The following is a 22,635-nucleotide window of genomic DNA, read 5'->3' as shown; positions in this document are numbered from 1 at the left end:
AATTGGCCTAAATCCTGCCCTTAACTCCACCCAACCCACATTTACCAAAAACATGAATCCCTTTTACCTGGGGGACTGTTTGGGTGTTGTGAAGGCATCATGAAGCAAGGCACAAACAGATTCAAAGTTCAAACAAAAGTGGTTTACTAACTTAAATGTCAGGCCTAACTCGCCCTATGCTAAGGTGGGATTTCCCTACCTAAAGAAACTAAGGAAAGTCTGAGTCAGAAAGCTCAACTTAAGTCTGTCTGTGTCCAAAACCTATATTTTCCCTCACACATAAAGCTAAACAATGTGTAGGGTTGTCAGTAACAAAGTTCTGAGCTTCTTCCAGCTCCTGGCTTACTTTGCATCCCAAGTAAGTTCAGGACAGTTCCAAAAGAGATCTTGGGTTTCCTTTCCCCAAGCAGACAACAAAGTTCATAAAGCCTCAGGTTCCCCTTCCCCAAGACTTCAGCTTGCCAACTTGTACTTATTCAATCTCTCAATATTCAAAACCAGTTCCAGGTAGATTGTACACTCCTCCTGGTGTCTTGACAGTTAATACAGATTGCTTTCTTCTGCTTCATTTCAGCAATCTTTTTTATTTACTTGCTTTTGCTCTCTGTATAATTCTTTGGCTTTCACAAATAGGGTATCCCCAGTGTAGGCACAGTTGTTGGACCACATGGTCCACCCATTACAGGTCGCACAACCAGGAACCCTAGGGTCTCTAGCCCACACAGGTTCTTCTGTATCTGTACCTGTGTGCTGGTTCGCATTCGCTTGGCTTTTCCTTCCCGGCCTCTTGAGTTTACCACAATGTGTTTTCTCATACAAGTAACTTCATGGTGCTCTCTTTCCTTCACCACATTGCTTTCGTACTCTTTAGCAATATTCCATACTTGCTTTTCACTGCGTTTCATACGATTCATGCTTTGCTTTCAATATACTTTAAGTGTACTTCACACAAAGTTATCTGTTCATAGCTTTGTCAAAATGTTTCCTTTAGTTCGGTATTCAATGATTTGGATCTTTTATTCTGTTGCTCACAGTTCATCTTGTCCATAGTATTCCTCACAACCCGTTGCTTTGGGTTTATTGCATCTTACACATACTTTTTTTTAATTCATTCAGCATTTTCTTTGGCTTCCTAACAGCCGCCAGGAGCACCCCGGTTCAAGTGCTCTTTCTCTTTCACTCACAGATCCCTGGTGTCTCCTCCAGGTGGCTGCTTTCTCTGCTTCTGCTCCACCGACACATTTTCTTCGGACTGCGAGAACCTTCTCTCCGTGGGTTGCCGGCAACTCCGCTCGCTTCCAGCGGACGCTGCTGGTAACTTGCAGTGCCCGCAGCTCCTGCTGCCGACACCCCACCATTGAGGCTCCCACTTCTGTGGCCCTCTCGTGTCCCACCTGGGCCCCGGCTCCACAGCTCGTTGGGGGTACCTGCCGGCGTCCTGGATTACCTGCAGGAACCAACTCACTGCCTCCTCTGCCAAGGATTCTCCCCTCAGGCCCACAATGCCCAGCCCGGCTTCTCTCCTACTGGTCTCTCCCACAAACTTATCGGCCACACCTTTTATGCACCTGCAATCACAGTCCCAATAGCCTACCAATAATTAGTGGAGCACTCTGGACATGCCTGACCCTTACAACAGTCTGCAGGCCTCTACCTCGTCTCAGTACTAGAGTGGTGAAACAACATGTTAGTGTTCACTAGTCCTAGTCGCCTCGTCCCAGTACTATAATGGTCTGAATGAGGAGAAATGAGGGGAGATGGTTTATAACAGCCTATTAAGGCAGGGGGAGGGTGAAGTTGGGTCTCACAAGGAAAAGGGGATGCCATGTCTCACCTTTGGAATATCCTCTCCCCAATCACCAAGGGCCCTCCACACAGGTGATCCTCCCTCGCATCTTCACCCCCAGGGTCAGGATCCAAAAGTGATGGCCTTTCCCTGGCCACCTGTGAAGAGGATCTAAGGGGAGTAGGTGTGAGGATACCCTCAGGTTTCTCACTGTGTATGGAAGCTCATCCCACACTCAGGTTATGTGCACAAAGGGCAGATTGATAGCCTCTATGCTTTCACTTACAGGCCTTTACTTTAAATTCTGACTGCCTCCGTGAGCTCTCACTCTGCTGCCACTTAAGAGTGCCAGTTTACAATGGCATTGGATACTGGACAGGTGGCAGTTGCTGCTCCTGCAAACCATTTAGATGGCCATTAACAGGTGCTGAATACCTCAAAGCGGGAGCTAACTAGCCCCCAGCGCCAGACCATTTCGATTCCCATTAATAGTTTTTAGATTTTATTTTCATTTCAAGTATTCCAAGATCTTGACATAAGCAGAGACAAACAGTGTGTATGCATTTAATGAAGAAACAGAAGGTGAAGAACTAGTAATAGAAGTAAGTAACTTTGCCTGCTTACAAGTATGATTCAGTTTCCCCTCTACTTGTCATCCTGTTTAACAAAGGGTTATCATTTGACTCTGCTTATTTCCTAGTTCTTCCAGCCTCAAGATAAATTGGTTTTAAATAGATTTCTGTATTGTTTTTCTTTGTCTCCCTACCAGATCCTCTCTGACACAAAGGATCTACAGAAGGAAATTAACAGTCTGACAGGGAAGCTGGAGAGGACGTTTGCTGTGACCGATGAGCTGGTGTTTAAGGTGCGTTGGATATCTGATTAATATGAAGACTTTGCAGGAGAGGAAATGTCAGCTCGGTTGGATGATTCATCTGTGGACTGGGTGATTGGATTTTCTGTATTGGTTGATGGGGGAGCCCAGTCTGGTGTAGGAGCTTTGCGATGGGTGAGGGTTTCTGGAGAAAGAGTGGGGGGGTGGGGTTAGGGAAGTGTATTTTATGGTTAAGCCTGGAGTATCTGGTGTTTGTGAATGTGCTGTGGGAGGAGAAAGAAAAAGGGAGGTGTTTGGAGAGGAAGGAAAGAGCAACTGCTCTGGGGTCTGCCATCGGTCTTCTGTGTACCAAAAGGCTCATTTTGGTGCTGGATCTCTAAAGTAGAATAGAGCACGCTAGGATGTTGAGGGGCGCAGTGTTTGTCTAGGGGGTGACAAGGTTTTGGTGCCACAAAGGGTTCTCTGTAGTCTGTCAGGATCTCTTAGGGTTAGCAAGTGGCTGCCGTAAGGTCAAGTGAATTGGTTTGGCAAGAGCAGAGGAATTGTCTTTCAAAAATATATTTATTTCAGACATATCCCATTAAATCAGTATGTCAAAACGGTTTATAGTCATAATGTAGAAACCAATAATGTCGAGTCATTTTTTCGAGAAAAAAGTCAATTTTTTTTTTAATGCATTTATTTTTCGAAATGGGGGGGTTCCCCTCAACCCACCTTTTTTAAAAAAAAAATTTGTATTACCCATTTTTTTTATCCCGAACCCCAAAATAAATATATAATTTAAAAAAACAGAATTCGACATTTTTTTTCAACATTCTTTTTTCGAAAAAATGACCGACCACCGTCAAAACACATCACAAAGGCTCAGCAATCTAATAGTTTGTGATAGATTAAATCACAGACAAGCCCAACTAGCAATTTCATTGGTTAACGGTTTGTCGTGGATAGCTTAACACAGCCCGAAAAATGTTTTATACCCATGTTAATTCCAAAGGTTTTCTGTGTGGGGGGTTGGTATGCAGGGATGGACAAACGTGTTTTGAGGTAATTAAGTGGGCTCTGTAATGGTAGTGTGAGTGGAGGGGCTCAGAGTTGGATGAGCTGAATCTGGAGTGAGCTCTTCAGTAAACAAAGGTAATTTGGTCTTCCCATGGGATATTCTTTTTTTCTTTTACCTTGTCCTCTTATCTTTCTGTCCTCCAGCTAACTCATGGTATCTCAACTGCCCTCAGCCCTAATAAACACACCCACTGAAAATGTTTCGGCCCAACCCAAACACTGTTGCCCTGATAAAGCTCACCCTCGTTCTCTGAAGTGCCACATTTTGTATGCATCTAAACTGGAGTCCTTGGGCGCAGAGAATTCCATGCATTACTAAGATAGAGAATTCACAGTAGGAGCTTCTAATGAGGTTTTCCAATAAAGGATACTTAAAAAGTCTAGGGAGATCTACAGGAGAGGATATTTAAGAGTAATTATAATAAAAGAAACTTAAAAATTCTAATTAGAGCATAACCATTGGCAAGTGAGGATTTTTCAGTTACGCATATTAAGAAAACTTAAATGGATACTTATACACTCAAATCCGAGTATAGCAATGGGAATGTGAGGTTTTTAAGTTAAACGTACTAACTCTAATTTGTGGATAGCAATTTGCAAGTGAAGTTTTCCAATCGAACCAATCCAAGATATATATATATATATATATATATGTGTGTATATATTTTCTGAGGCTTGTGGAATCTGCTTAGATCACATGCTGCGCATAGGCCGACATCTAGTGGAAGCTGCAGAGTATTACAGTTTGTTTTTCGAAACTCGAAAATGGGCGTCGACACAGGGTGTGCCAGTAATACTATCCCTAGTGTGATGTCCACTGTACCCATGATCCCTCACGCTTGTAGGACCCTCAGATTGGTTTTTTTCCCGCCATACTTGTCGGAAGTATTGCGCGGCGTTCCCTGGCTTTCAGCCATTTTTGCAAAATATCATATTAATTTCCCCGTTCTTTCACTCCCACGTCGAGACATCGAAGATCGACGCCGGTCCGAAGAACAAACAACCGTCGAGACTGCACGATGGACTTTGGGCCTCGGAAGGCCTCTGGTCTCGGCCCGGGCCTTGGAAGGGCTCTGGCCACGGCCCACCCTGCAAGTAGGGAGAGTGGGGTGTGGAAACATACTCTACACTCTTATTATTTCCTCCACACACTAGCCCGCTGCCATAAGGTGCACATGGAGAGTACTCCATTTAAATTTTGCCCCAAGTGCAACCGCAAGTACCCTTGGGTTGACAAACACACCACCTGTAACCTCTGCTTGCCAAGGGACCACCCTGAGGCTAACTGCAGAGCGTGTAGCCTGTTTAAGGCGAAAACACTAAAGGACCGCTCCACTAAATGTTGGGTCCACCACGCCAGGCAACTCGAGGCCATGGAAGCGCTGGGTGCCTTCAGTGATGGCAGAGGTGTCGAAAGATGCCCAAGCGCTAGTCCCCGACCTCGGAGGATTGTCCGGCAGGGCAGTTATGAAGAACACACCCGGCAACACGAGCGCTACCCACACTACAACTACACAAGTCCAACCGAGACTCGACACGCGTGTCGAGTTCTCAGAAGAAAGAGGCACAGAGAGAGCGGTCCACGGAATCGGTGTCCTCTGGGCGTTCCCGGTCGAGATCGCTGCACGACACAAGGCAACCGCCCACAGTTGCCAAGAGTGCCTCGCTTCCCAAAGTCACGGAGGTACGTTCGTCAGAAGACAAATCCGACCTCCACATCCAAACCGCACACCAGAAGTTGGCTCCGGCTGCCCGTTCGGGTCTGCCTCCGAGTCCCGACGTGCACACTCGAAAGAGAGAGAGAGAGAGAGAGTACCCCCGAATCTCGACGCCAGGCGTCGAAAAGCTCAAAGAAGGTGAAAACATCAGGAAAACACTCTTCTACTCAAGGGGAAGGGGATAAACAGCAGTAAAAGTCATCACACTCTACTTCTGCACTACAGACTCATAAGGACAGGCAGAAGTCTTCAGATAAGGGAAAATCCAAGACCCCTGTCCCTGCCCCTAAAACCAAACTTATTCCTCTCACTCCTCACGATATGGGAATAGAAGGGGAACCTTCACAGGAGGTTGTCATCCCTAGCTCCAGAGAATGGAGCAGTGAAGATATAGACAGGGTAATGAGGAGAATGTCTTCCCTGGCTGATTTCTACTCTAAGAACCAAGAACATTTCCTCAGTTATACCCCAGACAGCGCTACTCCTTCAGGATCCAGGGACCCTCAGCCCTCTAGTAAGAAACCTCAGTTTGAGACTCCAACTCAGGGCCTGATTTCAGACCCTTACTACATCCGACCTTACCAACAGTATAGTGAGGATCCACAACAGTATGGTGAGGATCCAGACTTAGAAAAGTTGGACGACCAAATGGGGGTAGATTATTATGGAGATGATGAGGGCCAGGATGGGGAGGAGGAAGACGTCGCAGAGGTCTACAATATAGACTCTCCTGTTCGCAAAGAACCTCAGGTTACCGACTCTCCAGTAGATAACCAGCCCCTTCTAAATGAGGTCTTGGCTAGAGTGGCAGAGCACTTCCGCATAGACACTCAGGGGGCGCAAGAGGAGAGGGACTTCGCAGAAGAGCTAGTGGGGGACAAAAGACCCATTGCTCAAGCCATTCCTATTCTCAAATCAATCCAACGTAGAATTGATCCTTCCCTTCTCACTCCCAATCTCACCAGGGCTGTGAACCCCAGAATTGAGAAGATGTTCAGGGCCGCCCAGTCAGACCCTCTTTACATAAGGGGTCAACTGAAGCCCGACTCCTTGGTAATCGCAAACACCAGAAAAAGAGCGGGTACACCTCTATCATCATCTGAGGCTCCCCCAGACAAGGAGAGCAAAATAATTTATGGGTTAGGAAGGAAAGTGGCCTCCACTTCTGCTTACCAAGCAAGGATCGCAAATATCACCACTCTGCTGGCAAGCTATAATTGCCACCAGTGGGAGCAGGTAGCTGTTCTCATTGACTCCGCACCAGAACCACTAAAGGCCCAGTTGGCCCAGATCGCGTTGGAGGGTAGAGCCGTATCCGGTTGCATTCTGAAGACGACCTTTGATGCCGCAGATAATGCAGGCCGGCTCATAGCAGAGAGCACCGTCATTAAGAGGCACGCTTGGCTAAGACAGTCGGGGTTTAAACCAGAGACCCAGGCAACCCTTATTGACATGCCGGTTGAACCGAATGTCTTGTTTGGCAAAGCGGTAGAGGAGAGGACGCGCTCAAAACTGCCAAAGACTAGTACGATACACTGAAGTCCCTGGGACAATTGACAAATAAGCCCACAAATCAAAGAGGGAATAGTAATTTTCGTCGCTCACGTGGCCAAAATTCCCAGAGGGGCTCCAATTACACACAGGGACACAGGGTACATCGTGGGGTGGCAACCAACAGACTACCCAAAGTTACGGCAGAGGTAATAAGAGGAGCCGTGGTCGAGGTAGAGGCAGCCCAGGCAGAGGCGGTACGCCTCCCGCAAAAAAGTAACTTTCCGCTCAGGGTCCCTTCCCACGCATCCCCAGTAGGGGGGCGATTTTCCAACTTCACCCAAGCATGGGAAGGGATCACATCGGACAGATGGGTGCTGTCCACAGTGTCCGCAGGATACTGCATAGAACTGCTGGAGCGCCCCCGCAACCACCCTCCACGACAAAAGATCCATACATCGGACCACCAAAAGATCCTCCTCGAGGAAATCGCCAATCTTCTTGCAAAGGGCGCGATAGGTCTCGTCCGGGCAACCAGGTAAACAAGGGTATCTATTCAACTTACTCCCTTGTTCCAAAAAAAGATTTGACAATGCGCCCAGTATTAGAATTACGCCCTGCAAACTAGTATATCGAGCCCCAAAAATTTCGCATGACTACTCTCCAAGAGGTAATCCCCCTCCTAAAAAGGGGGATTACATGGCAACATTGGACATGAAAGATGCCTATTTTCATATTTCCATGTTCCCAGCGCACAGAAGATTCTTGCGCTTCAAGGTGTACAGTCAGCACTACCCGTTCAAGGTGATGCCCTTCGGTATAGCCTCGGCTCCAAGGGTATTCACCAAGGTAGTGGCGGTGGCGGCGGCGGCGGCACACCTACGCAGGGAGGCAATCCCAGTGTACCCTTACCTGGACGACTGGCTCATCACGGGGGAAACCCCAGTAATTTGCAGATCAAACATCCAAAGAACGATCGACCTCCTCTTCGAATTGGGTTTCTCTATCAACGAGAAAAAATCAAGCCTGTTGCCAAGCACCTGCAAACAGTTCCTAGGAGCTGTCCTAAACACTCAAGAGGGGTTAGCCTTTCCATCAGAGGAAATAATTCGGAATCTACTACTTCAAATTCCTCTATATCAGTCCGGTCGCCAGATAAGGGTGCGCAAAGCGATGCGTTTGCTAGGCATGATGGCGTCATGTATTTACCTGGTCCCCCACACGCGCCTGCATCCCATGCAAGAATGGTTGGCGAAACAGTGGTCTCAGGCAAGTGGTCAGTGGGACGATCTAGTGGTCGTTTCGCCAACACTTGTACAAAGTCTTCACTGGTGGACAAGAGAGAACCTGTCAAAGGGGAAACACTTTTACGATCCGGAGGTACAAGCTGTAGTCACTACAGACGCGTCCCTGTCAGGGTGGGGAGCACGCCTCCTCCACCACACAGCTCAAGGTCTCTGGTCTCACACAGTGGCCAAGAATCATATCAATCTGTTAGAACTTCTGGCAGTCTTCAGAGCGCTTTGAGCGTTCGAACCCCACCTGTTGAACCTGTCAGTACAGATCCTAACAGACAGTACAACAGCAATGTTTTACATAAACAAAAAGGGAGGGACTCGTTCGCCAAATCTGTTCAGGCCCTTCCAGAAAATTTGGACTTGGGCACTCGGACGGAACATTTAACTGTCATCTCAACATGTTCCAGGGGATCTCAATTCACTAGCAGATGCTTTAAGCAGAGATCCCCTCCCAGAAGAACACGAATGGTGTCTACACAGAGAAGTCGTAGAAGAAGTCTTCTCACAGTGGGGTTTCCCCACTATAGACCTATTCGCCACAAGCGAAAGCAGGCAATGCCCAGGATTTGCATCCAGGTTCCCTCAGCCAGACTCCAAGTGGAACGCCCTGTGGATGAACTGGTCAGGGATGTTTGCCTAAGCTTTTCCACCAACCCCTCTCATGAGGAAGGTGGTCAACAAGATGCACAGGGAATCGATGACGCTCATCCTAGTTGCTCCCATGTGGGTGAGGCAACCGTGGTTCCCACACCTATGCAGACTCGCAGTGTGCGAACCCATCAGACTCCCGTGCTGGTACAACCTACTGACCCAGCACCAAGGTCAAACAGTGCATCCTCAACCCAGCTCAATGAACTTGGCAGCATGGCTCCTGAAGTCATAGAGTTTGGACATCTCAACTTACCACAGAGGTGCATGGACATCCTAAAAAAATCTAGGAAACCAAACACGAGGCACTGTTATTTTGATAAATGGAAAAGATTCTTTATCTGGTGCCAGAATAAGCAAATCAACCTGGTTGATTGCACTCCTTCTAATATTGTCACCTACATGCTCCACCTGCTGGATGCAGGGTTGGTATTTAACTCACTCAAGGTATACCTGGCGACGCTGTCAGCCTACACCACCTCCCATAACAAGGTTTTGTGGTGGAAAGTACCAGTGGTTAAAAGCCTTCATGGAAGGGGTAAAGAGACTCCACCCTCCAATTTCAAACCCACCACCAGAATGGGACCTTAATGTGGTGCTTGCTAAGCTCATGGGCCCACCCTTTGAACCCATGCATAAAGCCAGTCTCAAACACCTGACCTATAAAACTGCCTTCTTAGTAGCCATTACATCCATAAGAAGGGTCAGTGAAATTCAGGCTGTCAGTGCAGGATCCTTTCTTTACTGTTCATAAGGATAAACTGGTTCTACGAACACACCCTAGTTTATCACCTAAGTTCATTTCAAAATTCCACGTTAACCAGTCCATTGAGCTTCCGGCCTTCTTCCAAGAACCCAAAAGCTCTGCTGAGGTGAAACTAAACACTCTAGATGTGCGAAGAGCGGTCCTCTACTACGTAGACAAGACCAGGCCATTAAGAAAAACAGACCAACTGGTTGTCTCCTTATATGCAGTTAGAGAGTGAGATCGCGTCTCTTAAGGTGCCATCTCGAAGTGGATAGTCAATTGTATCCTACGTTACTCCCTTTCTGAAAGAACTCTGCCTTTTAAGCCAAGAGCCCACTCTACAAGAGGCACTGGGGCCACTCTGGCTTTCATTGCAAATGTACCCCTTGACACCATTTGCAAAGCAGCTACATGGAGCTCTATTCACACCTTTACTCAGCACTACTGCATTGACACTCATTCCAAGACAGCGGTTCTAAGACATTTATTTGCTCACGACCCTTCTCACATCCCACCTCCTTCTAACACTGCTCGCTAATCTATGCACAGCATGTGATCTAAGCGAATTCCACAAGCCTCAGAAGGGATACATTACTCACCGTAATCGTATTTCTGATGCTTGTATCTGCTTAGATTCACATGCGCCCGCCCTTCCTCCCCTATGAGAGAAGGCGCATGGATGCTTGTAGTCTTTCTATCTATCTGCTTTTATAATCTGTAATCACGATACCCCTCATGCTACCTCATGTCAGAAAAAATACAATCTGAGGGTCCTACAAGAGGTTCTCTGTCTGGTGCCGTGCACAGAAGATTAACCCTCTGCGGATTACGGCCCCTCAAGTACTGCCGGTACCTACTGTCGCTGGCCAAAGCTGGACTGGCTCACGCCTCCATCAAAATACATCTGGCTGCAATCTCCTGATATACCAGGACTACGGGACGGGCGTCCTTGTGGTCTCATCGCCTGGTGAAAGAATTCATGAAGGGACTATTCCGATCATTCCCGCCGGTGAAGGCTCCTGCCCCGGCGTGGGAGCTTAATGTGGTGCTGACCAGGCTCATGGGGGCCCCATTCGAGCCTATGCATTCGGCGCCTTTAAAGTTCCTGTCATGGAAGACGGCTTTCCTCGTGGCCATCACCTCCGCACGACGAGTGGGAGAGATCCAGGCCCTATCTTGCAAGCCTCCATACTTGACTTTTCATGACACGAGGGTGGTGCTGAGGACACACCCCTCCTTTATGCCCAAGGTGCCGTCGGACTTCCACCTCAACGAGCCCTTGGTGTTGCCAGTTTTCTTCCTGTCGCCTTCGTCGCCGGCCGAGAGGACTTTGCACTCGCTGGATGTAGCTAGAGCGCTGGAGTTCTACGTGGACCGCACGAAGAGTTTTCGGAAGACGTCACAGCTGTTTGTGAACTTTGGGACTGTGAATCAAGGGAAGGCTCTCTCGAAGACTTCCATTTCCAGATGGCTCTCCGGCTGCATCATGCACTGTCACCGGTTGGCAAACCGACCGCTCCCCGGCCGTCTGAGAGCCCATTCGACCAGAGCGATCGCTGCTACCACGGCGTTCCTGTCTGGTGTGCCCCTGCTGGACATCTGCAGGGCTGTGACGTGGTGGTCGACGCACACCTTCACAAGATTCTACTGCGTCGATCGGGACTCCAGGGAGGAGTCCAGGGTCGGCCAAGCAGTGCTGCGCAACCTGTTTGCCTAAGGTGAGCCTGGTAAGGAGGTAAGAGTTGCTTAATGTTGAGTTGTTGTATTGCTTAATGTTGAGCCTGTTGCCACCTCCCGTGGTTGTGCATGTGTGTACTGCTATGTATTCTCTTATTCATGAGCATGTGAATCCATGCCAGACCCCATGCTGGAGAAGGAGCAAGTTACTTACCTGTAACTGTTGTTCTCCTGCATGGATTCACATGCGAACCCTCCCGCCTACCCCTCTGCGGCTCTTCAATTGGTCATACTGCCACTTTACGTGCTACCAAATCTGAGGATGGCTGCCAGAGGCGGGGCTTAGGGAGAGGGCAGTCATTGGCTGGGGGCAGTATGACCCAGACACCAGTGATTGGTTACTACTAAGAAAGACAGATCAGAAACGAAACTGATACTGATTTTTTTTCTATACCGAGGATTCCCGGCCTGACGACTAGAATATTCATGAGCATGTGAATCCATGCCAGACCTATGCTGGAGAACAACAGTTACAGGTAAGTAATTTGTTCCATTGAAGGAAGGGGGACAGAAATGAGCCTATGTATTACCTATCGATATTGACCTTTAAGATATACTAGAATGGCGTATTTTACGCCGGGAACAGCCAGTCTGATATATTCTCTGTTCCTATGAGTGAAGGAAAATAATGAACACCATTTGTAATAATTGTATTATTCAAGTTTTGTATTGCATTCAATTAATTACTTAATTAAAGCTACAATTTTTTCACGAATATTGCTTTTAGTTTGGAGTCGACCGCATTTAGCATCCTGTTAAGAAAGATTTTACTTTTTCTGCTTTCCTCCCTTAACTTCTATGGGTCCCCCCATGTTTTTGCTTTGACTCCGCACCTGACTTTTTGAAGGTAAGTAAAGCCTTCTGCTTTACTTCCTGCTCATATTTATGGGCAAACTGATCAGTCATAAGACTATCAGTGTTGAGAGACTGTCTTCCTTAATGGATTCCTTGTATTTTTAAAGCTTCACATATCACCGCGGATTGAAGTATGGTTGGGATACTTTGTATCCTTATCTTTCTTTTTAACTATGTGGTTACAAATGCAATGCGTCCTGGATGGACTGGTGACAGTGGATATATTTCTACTGTGTTTTGACATTTTTACTCATGCACTTTTGCATTTACCGCAAATGGTTACTAAAAGAGGTTAACACTCCAAGTTGGAGTTGCACAATATTTTCTCCAGCATTGGATCTTTCATGGATTCACCAGGCTGGGAATCCTCGGTAAATTATATAGACCTTTTCCATAGAAAAAATGTAGACACTCTTGTGTCCCATTTACGTCGTTTTGGGCCGCGTACGCCTGCGCCACTAGGACGTAGAGGTAGAAGTAGCCCCACCCCGCGGCTCCCTCAGATTTCAACCGTCTTCCAAAGTAGTGGGATTACCTCGAGTATCTACTATTTTTGCTAGGTTGTGCGTTCTTCTTCTTCGACTTCGAAAATGTCTGGAAAGGCGTTGTTTCGTCCATGTGCTACATGCGGTCTTAAAGTGTATGGGCATCTAAGATGGAGTTGCACAATATTTTCCCTTGTCCTGTCGCCATATTGTTCTTTGGCCTTCGGCCTTCATCCTGCCCTCTGAGATCCAGTATTGCCATATAGGGTAATCCCTTTCCCTGGGAAAGCCTTCATCCTGCCCTCTGAGATCCAGAATTGCCATATAGGGTAATCCCTTTCCCTGGGAAAGCTTCTGCTTTCCCCAGGCAAGGTGGTGGTCTGTGTGCAATCCCGGATATGGAGGCTGGGGCTGTCTGGTCCCAGCCCATATCCAGGTGGCTGAATGTCTGTTGCTGGGAATATTGTGTGGCCAGAGCCTATCCATTATTGCCTCTACCAGCATGGATGGTGCAGATCCTTACCATTGGTGGACCTGGATGAGTCCAAAGCCTGGATAAAAGGAGGACTCATAGTCAATCAACAGATCATCATTGGAGCCAAGACCCCCTACGAAGAAGTGCAGCCTACTGATGACCCGGGTGGCGACCATTGCAGCTGACTAGCATTGACTCCAGCCAAGTCCCAGTGAAGCCCTGATACTTTTTCCTGATCTCAAGAAGTCCCTTGTAAAGGTATTCTTTAAAACCCCAGTACTAGCTGAACACATAGGCTGGGAGGTCCTGCACCTAATGACGGAAATAGGCAAGGTAAATGGCAAAATTTTGCTTTATTAACAATCCATATAAAGCAGGGGTGGCAAATAGCATACAGGTCTCCAAAGCTCTTTCAACTCTCCAATGGAAAACATGTTTTACCCTAAAAATACATCACGCGGAGTCGGTTGCAGAGTCTATGGGTCTGTCTGCTTCAAACCTGCTACTGGATTTTCTACTGAGGTGAACTGTATCCTGAACTGACAACAAACCTCTAGTCCTTTTTCTACCTCTACTGACCTGGAAACCCAGCATCCACCACTTTAAAAGCTACTTCCTGCCGCGGAGCGGCCGCGGAGTCGGTCGCAGTCTTTGGGTCTTCGGGCTCTGCGGGACTCCTGCAGCCTGCCGCGCTCATACCTGCCCTACAGCGAGTTTATGCGTGAGCTCATAGGATTTCTGCAATCAGAGGTGAGCAACAATACACACTTTCCATCTGGTATTACAACGTATATGTGCACGGCGCCCACTTAAAACACACCATTGCTGGACTTTCCCACGTTTGTGAACACGTGCCTTAATATATCGAGAGACATTCAGTCACTATACACAGAACAGCCATATTCCTTGATACTACCGATTCTTGGTCCTTACCTACTGTGCCTCTCACGTCGCACCGAACCTCCCCGTTCGGGTGGACATCCGGAGCACTGTGTGGCCCCTTGGGTCGAGGGATCAGTGAGCAGGGAACGGCACTCCCTGAGAAATCTCGCCATGCTGTTCCCCGCACCAGATAACTGGTGGCCACTAGCGCCTGTTCGGTCTCGAGACTCTTTGGGGAGATAAATTGAATGATCCAAGGCTGTGAAATATACACACCGCTTCCCGCCTCTAACGTATACAAGACTGATCTATTTGCACCGCTGCCTTTGCACATGTTTGACATAGCTGCCTACCTCCAATGACCTTCTCTGGAAAAGTTCTGATTTATTTACAAATAAGAACCGAAAGCAGTGGGAAGCTGCGCCGAGAACGCTGCAAAACACTCACGTTTTGATTTTACAAGCCTTTCCCCTCAATGTGTACACAGCCCATAAATCTGTTCAATAGATAGACCCGCCCCACGGCAAAATCTACCGGAGCTAACACCGTTAATTTACTAGCCTACGAAAGACTGTGGGGCGCTTGCACTCTGATCTTACACGCTATCCATATTGTGCAAACTACTTAAACATTGCTTGGCAAACAGCCAAATCCGAAAGCAATATTTGTATAGTGTGTGGGACGTGGCGCTCTCGCCTCTGATACTTGAACATTTCGTCTTCACTCAACCTGTAATAGCTTGCCGTGCGAGAGCCTGCAGGGCTTTTGCCCTTTGATCTTGCACGCTTGTTCCATTTGTTTAGCGTGTGGGAGACTGCAGAGCATCTGCTCTTTGATCTCACACTCCCCTCAAGTAACTCTTCAGCCACTGCTTCAGCGTGTGAAAGACTGCGGAGCATCTGCTCTTTGATCTCACACTTTCTAAAGTAACTTCTCATCCACTACAGACTGCGTAAACCAGGCGATTACTATCACTGAATAGTCAAGTTTTGACGTGATACTTGCATAGTGTGCAGGTATCTGCGAGGTAAAGTCATCTGCTATCGGCAGCCGAACCTTCGGCCATTGCTCCACCTTGAAAGACCCTGTCGTGCGAGATCCTGCGGGGCATCTGACCTTTTTGTTCTCGCATGCTTCTGCCTGATTTATTCAACTACAGCAGATTCTTCACATTATATATCTGTGCCCTCGTATACAAGAGCTAAACTTCAAGACAACCTTTTATTGCGCGCGAGAAACTGCGGGGCTAGTGCCCTTTGATCTCGCTACCAGCCTGCACCTATTGATAGACATTAGCGTCCCCTGGTAAGCTGGCAACCAAGATCATGTCCTCGAAGTCTCCTAAAATCATGTCTGGCCCCAAGCCTAGATTACGCTGTAAACTAGGCTCTTCCCGTGCCTTTAGCCAGAACGAACTAAAACAGCTGACCTTGGAACAAACTATATCAAAGCAACATAAGTGTGTGCCAACGAATTACCCCATTCCGGAGGAATTAATTGACCAAGAGCTCCTTCAAATAGACTCTCAACTTCCAAACCATAAGACAAAGGAGCATAATAGAGACCCACATCAACATTCAGAATGTAACACAGCTCATCTGGATCAAGTGCCTTCATGCGCGCAAGACACATATGTATTCCACTCCGGCGCCCAATACCCTTGACAAAGGACTGCACCCTCGAGACTGAACTAACGTCGATTATTACATCTACTAACAAAGATGATTCCATAACAACTAGTAACAAAGAGCCTGAGGTGCCCGCAACTTTTTCAGCGAGTAAGAAGGAAGATGTTTCAAAAGCTAGCAATGGAAAAATGAACCAACAGACCGTGTTCACGCAGCAATCAACCCCTAACGATACTGGAAATCCACATAGTAACTTGTCCCTATGCAATTCTTCCCTGCATCGAAATTTGGCGCCAGAGACAAACACGGAAGAACCGCCAATTGAGACTACTCAGAAGAACAATATTACCACAGCCAAAAAGACTTCAGATGTCAACAAAAAGGATCCCTCGCCTATAGATATCATCCACCAATCAGAGGAATGCTCCAATCAATTTTCACCTACATCCACCCCCACATGTTCACTATTGCAAAATCCACACCGAACAGCCAAAAAGGAGCAAGCTAGACTAGCAAAACTAAAATGGCTGAGCGCTCATCTTAATATACCACAAACCAAAAACAAAGACAATGACCAATCATCTAAAGATAACACCAAAGCTGCTAGACTCTCACTTGATATCACAGAAATTGAGTCCATAATGAACAGCATGGAGAAACGGAAAGCAATATTTGGCAACATCTCGCTTAGATGTCCGGAAGCTACCTCCACCCCAGTTAATAAACACTGCCCCTCTATCACGGCGAACGAAAAACTACGAGAAACAACTTTGATTCTACCACAAACTATCCCAACAATAATTATCCAAACCAAAGACTGAGGAAAGAAGCCCTCCAAAACATTTTTCATATGACTTTCAAGAATCCTTTTACACACCATTAGCTGACCAAAAAATCCAGAAATCAAGTACATCAATTCATACCAAGAAAACCCATAATCTGGACTTGCATATTGAGAATCTGACCTCCGATCAAATAAACCAGCCAAGAATTCCAACAACTATGATCGATTTACAAAATAGGCTGATAGCAGTTGTATCGCAATCAATGATACCTTTTCTTAAATTACAAGAAGATTCCAAGGATGCTATTCGAGATCAAGCCACACTGTTAGCCCTAATTCACACAAAGCAGGTATTTATTGAGAAATTTCTAGCAACACTCGAAAAAAGATTGGATTCGGAAGCAGAGCAATCGTTGAGATGGCAACCGAGACTATGTGAAATTGCAAGAGGTAATAGAGAAGAAAAAAATAGTCATGTCTAATGTTATGGCTTGGATGCAACCACCTCCACAGCTACAGCCATTAGACTCGATTGCCACTAGAACGATACCGGACATACAAACAAACTTACCTAACAGACCTGCACCATCTAGAGAAGTACAAATTCCAGTCGGAGGTATTGACAATTTTTTAATTCTGGAACCTACCATAGTTCCTTTAAACATAAATAAAGAAAGTCTCCCAAGAGTGGAAATTTTCCAAATTTTCACGCCAGGATCCAAGGCTACAAATGTGTAGATAGGAAAGTCACCAATAACAAAAAAACAACAACCTGGAAGCATCAAACAGAATGGTTCAAGGGCCTTCCTACGTGCAATAAACCAACCAACGAAACATTCGATCATTCACTCTGTACCCTCTGCGAGGCGACTAAAGAAACCGAATGCCTTACCAGTGGAAAGCAACGTTCCAAAACTACTACCTGAACCGCCAAATGGAACTGAGCAGAATGTTTCAATCATCACAGATGACTTACTAGATCTTACTACACATACAGACCATCATGAAGAAGATGACAATGAACACATTACACTTAACAAATCTAATCTTATTATCGTGGATGAGTATACAGCAATTACATCTCAAAGCTTGGACCTGACATGCGAGGACATATCAGATGTCTCAATGCTAGATGAAATCTCCACAGCCACAGAATCTACAACTGACGAAGAGCAGGTAGATGTCTTATTACCATCTAGACAAACTAGAGAACATCGAAACTCTTATTTAGGGAGTCCACATGAAATGACGTATATGCCTGTTCACGACCGGACAGCCCGATCCAACCAAAAGTTAACAATGCAAGATGACCTACGAAATCAGAACCAGATTAGATATCCAGATTTCATTAACCCAATCTTAGATCGAACTCAATATATATTACAGATAGGAAATCAGACAATTGAAAACAAACGACTGATATTGAATCGGACTAATATGCTTCTACTATTAAACGCTATACTTGAACTCAAAATGATCTCAATGCGAGATATCAAATTAATAACCTTCCAAGATCACACCCAACTGGATAGAGTCTTACTCGAGCTATGGGATCGTGCGAAATTCGAAAAAATACTCTCACAAACTGAAGCCCTAGCAACCTTGGGCTTCAGCTGCAATCCAGCATCGATAGAAACAACATTCGATGCACCAAGAAAGTGAAATAACTATACAAACCTCTTTCCACGTAAGAACCTAGAGAGTGAACAACCGTTACATACAAGATACGACCCCAACTATAGGGTCCCTGGCCATCAAGAACCGCAACCATTGATATCAAAAGATTCCTTCTATCAAGGAAACGAGAACCACCCGTTCTATCGCGACTACACTGAAGACGGTGATATTACCCAAGATCTATCATCTGTATAGTAACCACCAACCACGAGCGACTCACTGGTCATTATGTAGCTGGAACACAAGGGGTAACACTCACCTATTTAATCAGACAGCAACGGAATTCAAACTAACACCTATAATATGCCTGCAAGAAACATGGCTAACCAAATTACCTAGCTGTGACGGCTTCATTACTTTCCTCAATCCAGCAATAAAAGGCACCCTAGGAAGACCAGGATCAGGACTTTTAACATTAATCCAAATCCTACCACAATGGACAATTGTATCTAGTAATAACATCAATCCATGGATACAAAATACTATTATTCAAATACAAGAATCCACTCCCAACAGCCATGAGCAATTAATATCCATTATGAACCTATACTGGAATCCCGCAACACTAAACGACAGCACATTTCTGGACAATGTTTTCTTAACTATCGATCAAACACTTCTAGAGCATCACGTGGAATTCATTATTTGTGGTGATTTAAATATACATCTATATAATAAACTCGGCCAACGGATGGAGTATGCGGAACTGTCTACACGTGCAAAAAAATGGCACAAACAAACTTCCACTCGTAACCTTAAACAAGTCAATCATCCAAATGATGGGATGGGCAAAACCATACCTACATGGGACAGCGGCAAGGCAACAGCAACAATAGACTATATATATTTGTCAAAACACCTATTTCATTCCATCACAGAGACAGTAATCAATACATCAACAAGAAGTGATCATAACCAAATTATTATTAACAGCTTTAGACTTGCACAACTAAAAAAGATTGATTTCTGTACTCAGACAGAAGTCACTGGCAATAATCGTAATTTGCAATTCACTGAGGAACAATTAAGAGACCTCACAAAGCAAATCCAACTAACATCAACGCCAGATATTGACAAACTCAATTATGATGCCTTCTTGATTCCTTTCTTAAAGCCAAGGAAGAATCAAATGAAATCACATAACCACCACTATAACACGCAAATCGTTCAGAAAAAAGAGATGCGCAAAGATATTTGCAAATTAAAACCAGTAAATGGAACTTCAATCTTCTCACAGAAGAAAAAAATAAAACAAAGGTACACAAATCGGAGGAAGTCATATCACGCAATATTACTACAAAATGATACAGAAACCATGTTGAAGACTTATAAGAACCACAATCCAAGACATCTGTGGAATCTTCTGAACAACAATGACCCTAATCAACAGCTTCTGGTAACAAACGTGGCTATGCAAAAGTGGACAGATCATTTTACAAACATCTACAACGATTCTGTCACCACTCTGCCTCCAATTTCACAGACTGCGAACAACTTTTGGAAAATCGATTACGACAAGGAAGACCTGATCCAGATCTTTGGCAAACTGAACACTTCACGTGCCCCGGGCCCTGACGGCATATCAAATGCAATCTTAAAGGATAGTTCCGGGACTTTTTTTTTATTGTCCCTACGGTTCGGCCATGTGTTTTTAAGCATAACTCGGTAGATCGTAGAAAACTTTCCTATGGACCTTACCCGACTTTTCGTCCATTAACGCACTCGAAATCAGCCGCCATTTTCTGATAATCCTATCATTTCCCCCCATCGCCCTGGCTCACCCGCTTTTGCGGCACTAAATCAAATCCCCCGCCCCTGAAACAGACTTTATCAAAACATTCATATTCCCCGCCTCTATCCGTGACGTGACTGTGCTGCGTAGGCAAACGCGCCCAGGCGTCTTCTACGCGACTCCACACAGAACCCGGAAATCAACACAGATGAGCTCAAACAACACAGCGCGCCACAATTGGGAATATGAAACTGTACTTTTAAATTAAACCGCAAGATTGTAAATTTGGTAAAGTACATTTATTTGACATCAAATGTTTTGAGAATATTCAGCGATTAGCATTTTTATTTGCTCACGTTCCAAAAAGTTCGTTTTGAGGCACGCGATGTTCCTTTGCTGTACACAGGGTCTTAGATCATCTCACAATACAGCGCCACAATTCGGAATATGAAACTGTGGTTTAAAAGCAAACGGCAAGATTGTACATTTGGCATAGTACATTTAATTTGACATCAAATGTTTTGAGAATATTCAGCGATTTGCATTTTTATTTGCTCTCGATCCAAAATAGTTCGTCTTGAGGCAAGCGATGTTCGTGTGCAGTACACAGGGTGTTGGTTTACGATAAAATAAGCTCTTCGGTCGCACTGATAATCGCATGGCTGTTCCAACAACGAGGCACTAGGCCACCACAACGGTCTGTATGTTGCATCTAGCCATTAGTACCGCGTAAGGGCATACTTGTACTTGGCGATCGTCGCATAAAATGGTCAGGGTGGTAACGTTGTTCACGCGGAGAAGCAACTGGCGGTTAAAAAAGCCATCCGCCGGTGTCTGGTACTCGTGACACATACAATAATGAACGATGTACCTGTTTCAAAAACATAAAAAATGAAATTAGTCTCACCATCAGATCTTTATTAAAATTATTCATTTTATATATTAGGTCGGGAAATTATTTCATAGCTAGGACAGTGCAACTGGGTATTATACGTCAAGGGGGGGCTGTAGGATACTGAGACAGTCCCCCAGTGCAGGGGTTGACAGGGAGGCAGTGCAGGTGGAGAGTGGAAGGGCCCAGGACCGAGGTCGCAGACAGTGGACCAGTTGTAGCAGGGGAGAGGGAGAGAGAAAGCAGAAGCAAAGAGGAAGGTTTTGAGGTGCTTCCGTAAAAGGAGATGGTTCTCCTCAAGATAGTGCGCGGTACAAAACAATATGCCACATAGAACGAACAAGTTTAAATTGCGGTATAAACTCATCTAAAGAGTTACTTACATTATATTTGCATTTTCCATTGTGTCTGTGCGTAGGGCAGCCCCGAAATACCACTCCTTCTATGCCGACGTTATTTCTTCTAATGAACGAACATTAAATGGCTATCGTTTCTGAAATTTTATTCATTATCGTTTCTTACGTTATTGCACCACACCCCCAAAAAGAAGTCTTTCGGGATGGTCCCGGCCTGTCAAGGTCAAATAACAATAGAACCTTATACTGAGTCGTGGGCCATTCCGGCACCCGAGCAAAAAATCAAAGCAGCTGACCTTCACTTTGAACGAGCACACATTCCTAGTTAGCTACATTCAGTGTAAGGCCATCTCACAGGACTTGAAATTTACACTCCATCTTTGCATTTTGTCTGCGTGCTTTGCAGCCCCAGAGAACCATAAATACGGAGACATTCTATATTTTTTGAAAAATGATTTATATTACTGTTTGGTTTAATTTAATGCGCAAATGAACAAGGTTGGATAGACACATTGCATGTACACTGAGCAATCACTTTTATTTACACATTACATAGATACACATATTCAATGGGCCTGCGACATGAGGAGACTCGAGAGAACAGACAATCAAATTACAATCATTTAAACCGTGATGTGTATTTCTCAATGAGCTCTTCTTTAGGTGGACATGGAACAGAGGCAATGTTGGGTGGCAATGCAGTTGTCCCCTGCACAGGTTCGTTCACAACTCCATGTATGTGCCTATCTAGGACATCAACAATAAGTCTCTCAATAAACTCATATTGCATATCCTCAAACACTGGTTTGATCACCCATTGTTTACTTCTTTTAGTGAAGGCCTTATTGTAGCGAAGCGTCCCTAAAGTTCCAGTCGTCCTACTTTGTTGACGGCCAACATTATGGTTATGTGCCAAGACCGCTAGAAGAGTCCGATTTATCATGCCCTCCATGCCAAAATGCAATCGTTTTGGCCTGTACTTTAGGCACATATTGTGGAACACCTCCAAATCTCCTGTGTGGCAGAATTCCGTGAGTCCCCTCAAATCTCTTGTTATAGTTTTATCAAATACAATCTTTTCAATGGCTTTGTGAGTGGGTGATGAAGGAATCAACCACTTCTTCTTCCGTGCCTCCTCTGTGGACAAATGGCCATGTTCACAATTGTGGAAATGTTGGTTTGTGTTCCAACGGTGAACGTTGGTACAGTGTAGCATTACTGACCGCCATTTTTCCAGTAGAATTTCCAACGACCCTCCACATGTTTTTGAGCTCCACCAAAGATGGTTGCTGATTGACTTGGACCACTGTGAAATACCTTGCATATCTTTTTTTTTTACCTGCAGCCGACATTTTTTTATTGATTGTTTTTGCAAGATGCCAAACGTCAAATTGGTGATTTATATTTTTGTACTCTTCTCTCATTGTCTTGGCAATTGAAACGTGTCTGTCCGTGGCTATCAGGTCGATCACCATTCCCCGCGATTGTAGTTCTTGCAATGATGCTACAAAGCCAACTTTCTCCATGGCCACTGAGGATGTACTTTGTG

The 22,635-nt window shown here is 45.5% G+C and overlaps 1 protein-coding gene across 3 annotated transcripts in view; it reads left to right on the top strand.

Moving 5' to 3' along the window:
- The window catches only part of CCDC22 (coiled-coil domain containing 22), a 942,388-nt gene that overhangs the window by 628,145 nt on the left and 291,608 nt on the right, over positions 1 to 22,635 (top strand). For all 3 annotated transcript variants that reach the window (XM_069645264.1, XM_069645266.1, XM_069645265.1), the window contains one exon: positions 2,556 to 2,651. In XM_069645264.1, the coding sequence (XP_069501365.1) occupies positions 2,556 to 2,651 (96 nt within the window). The remainder of the gene's footprint in view (positions 1 to 2,555; positions 2,652 to 22,635) is intronic.

This window comes from Ambystoma mexicanum, chromosome 2p (assembly GCF_040938575.1).
Source record: "Ambystoma mexicanum isolate Mex_15411 chromosome 2p, UKY_AmexF1_1, whole genome shotgun sequence".
In the NCBI taxonomy this organism is placed as follows: Eukaryota; Metazoa; Chordata; class Amphibia; order Caudata; family Ambystomatidae; genus Ambystoma; species Ambystoma mexicanum.
Note: the sequence above shows the minus strand (reverse complement) of the source record. Positions and strands in the feature narration are given on the sequence as shown.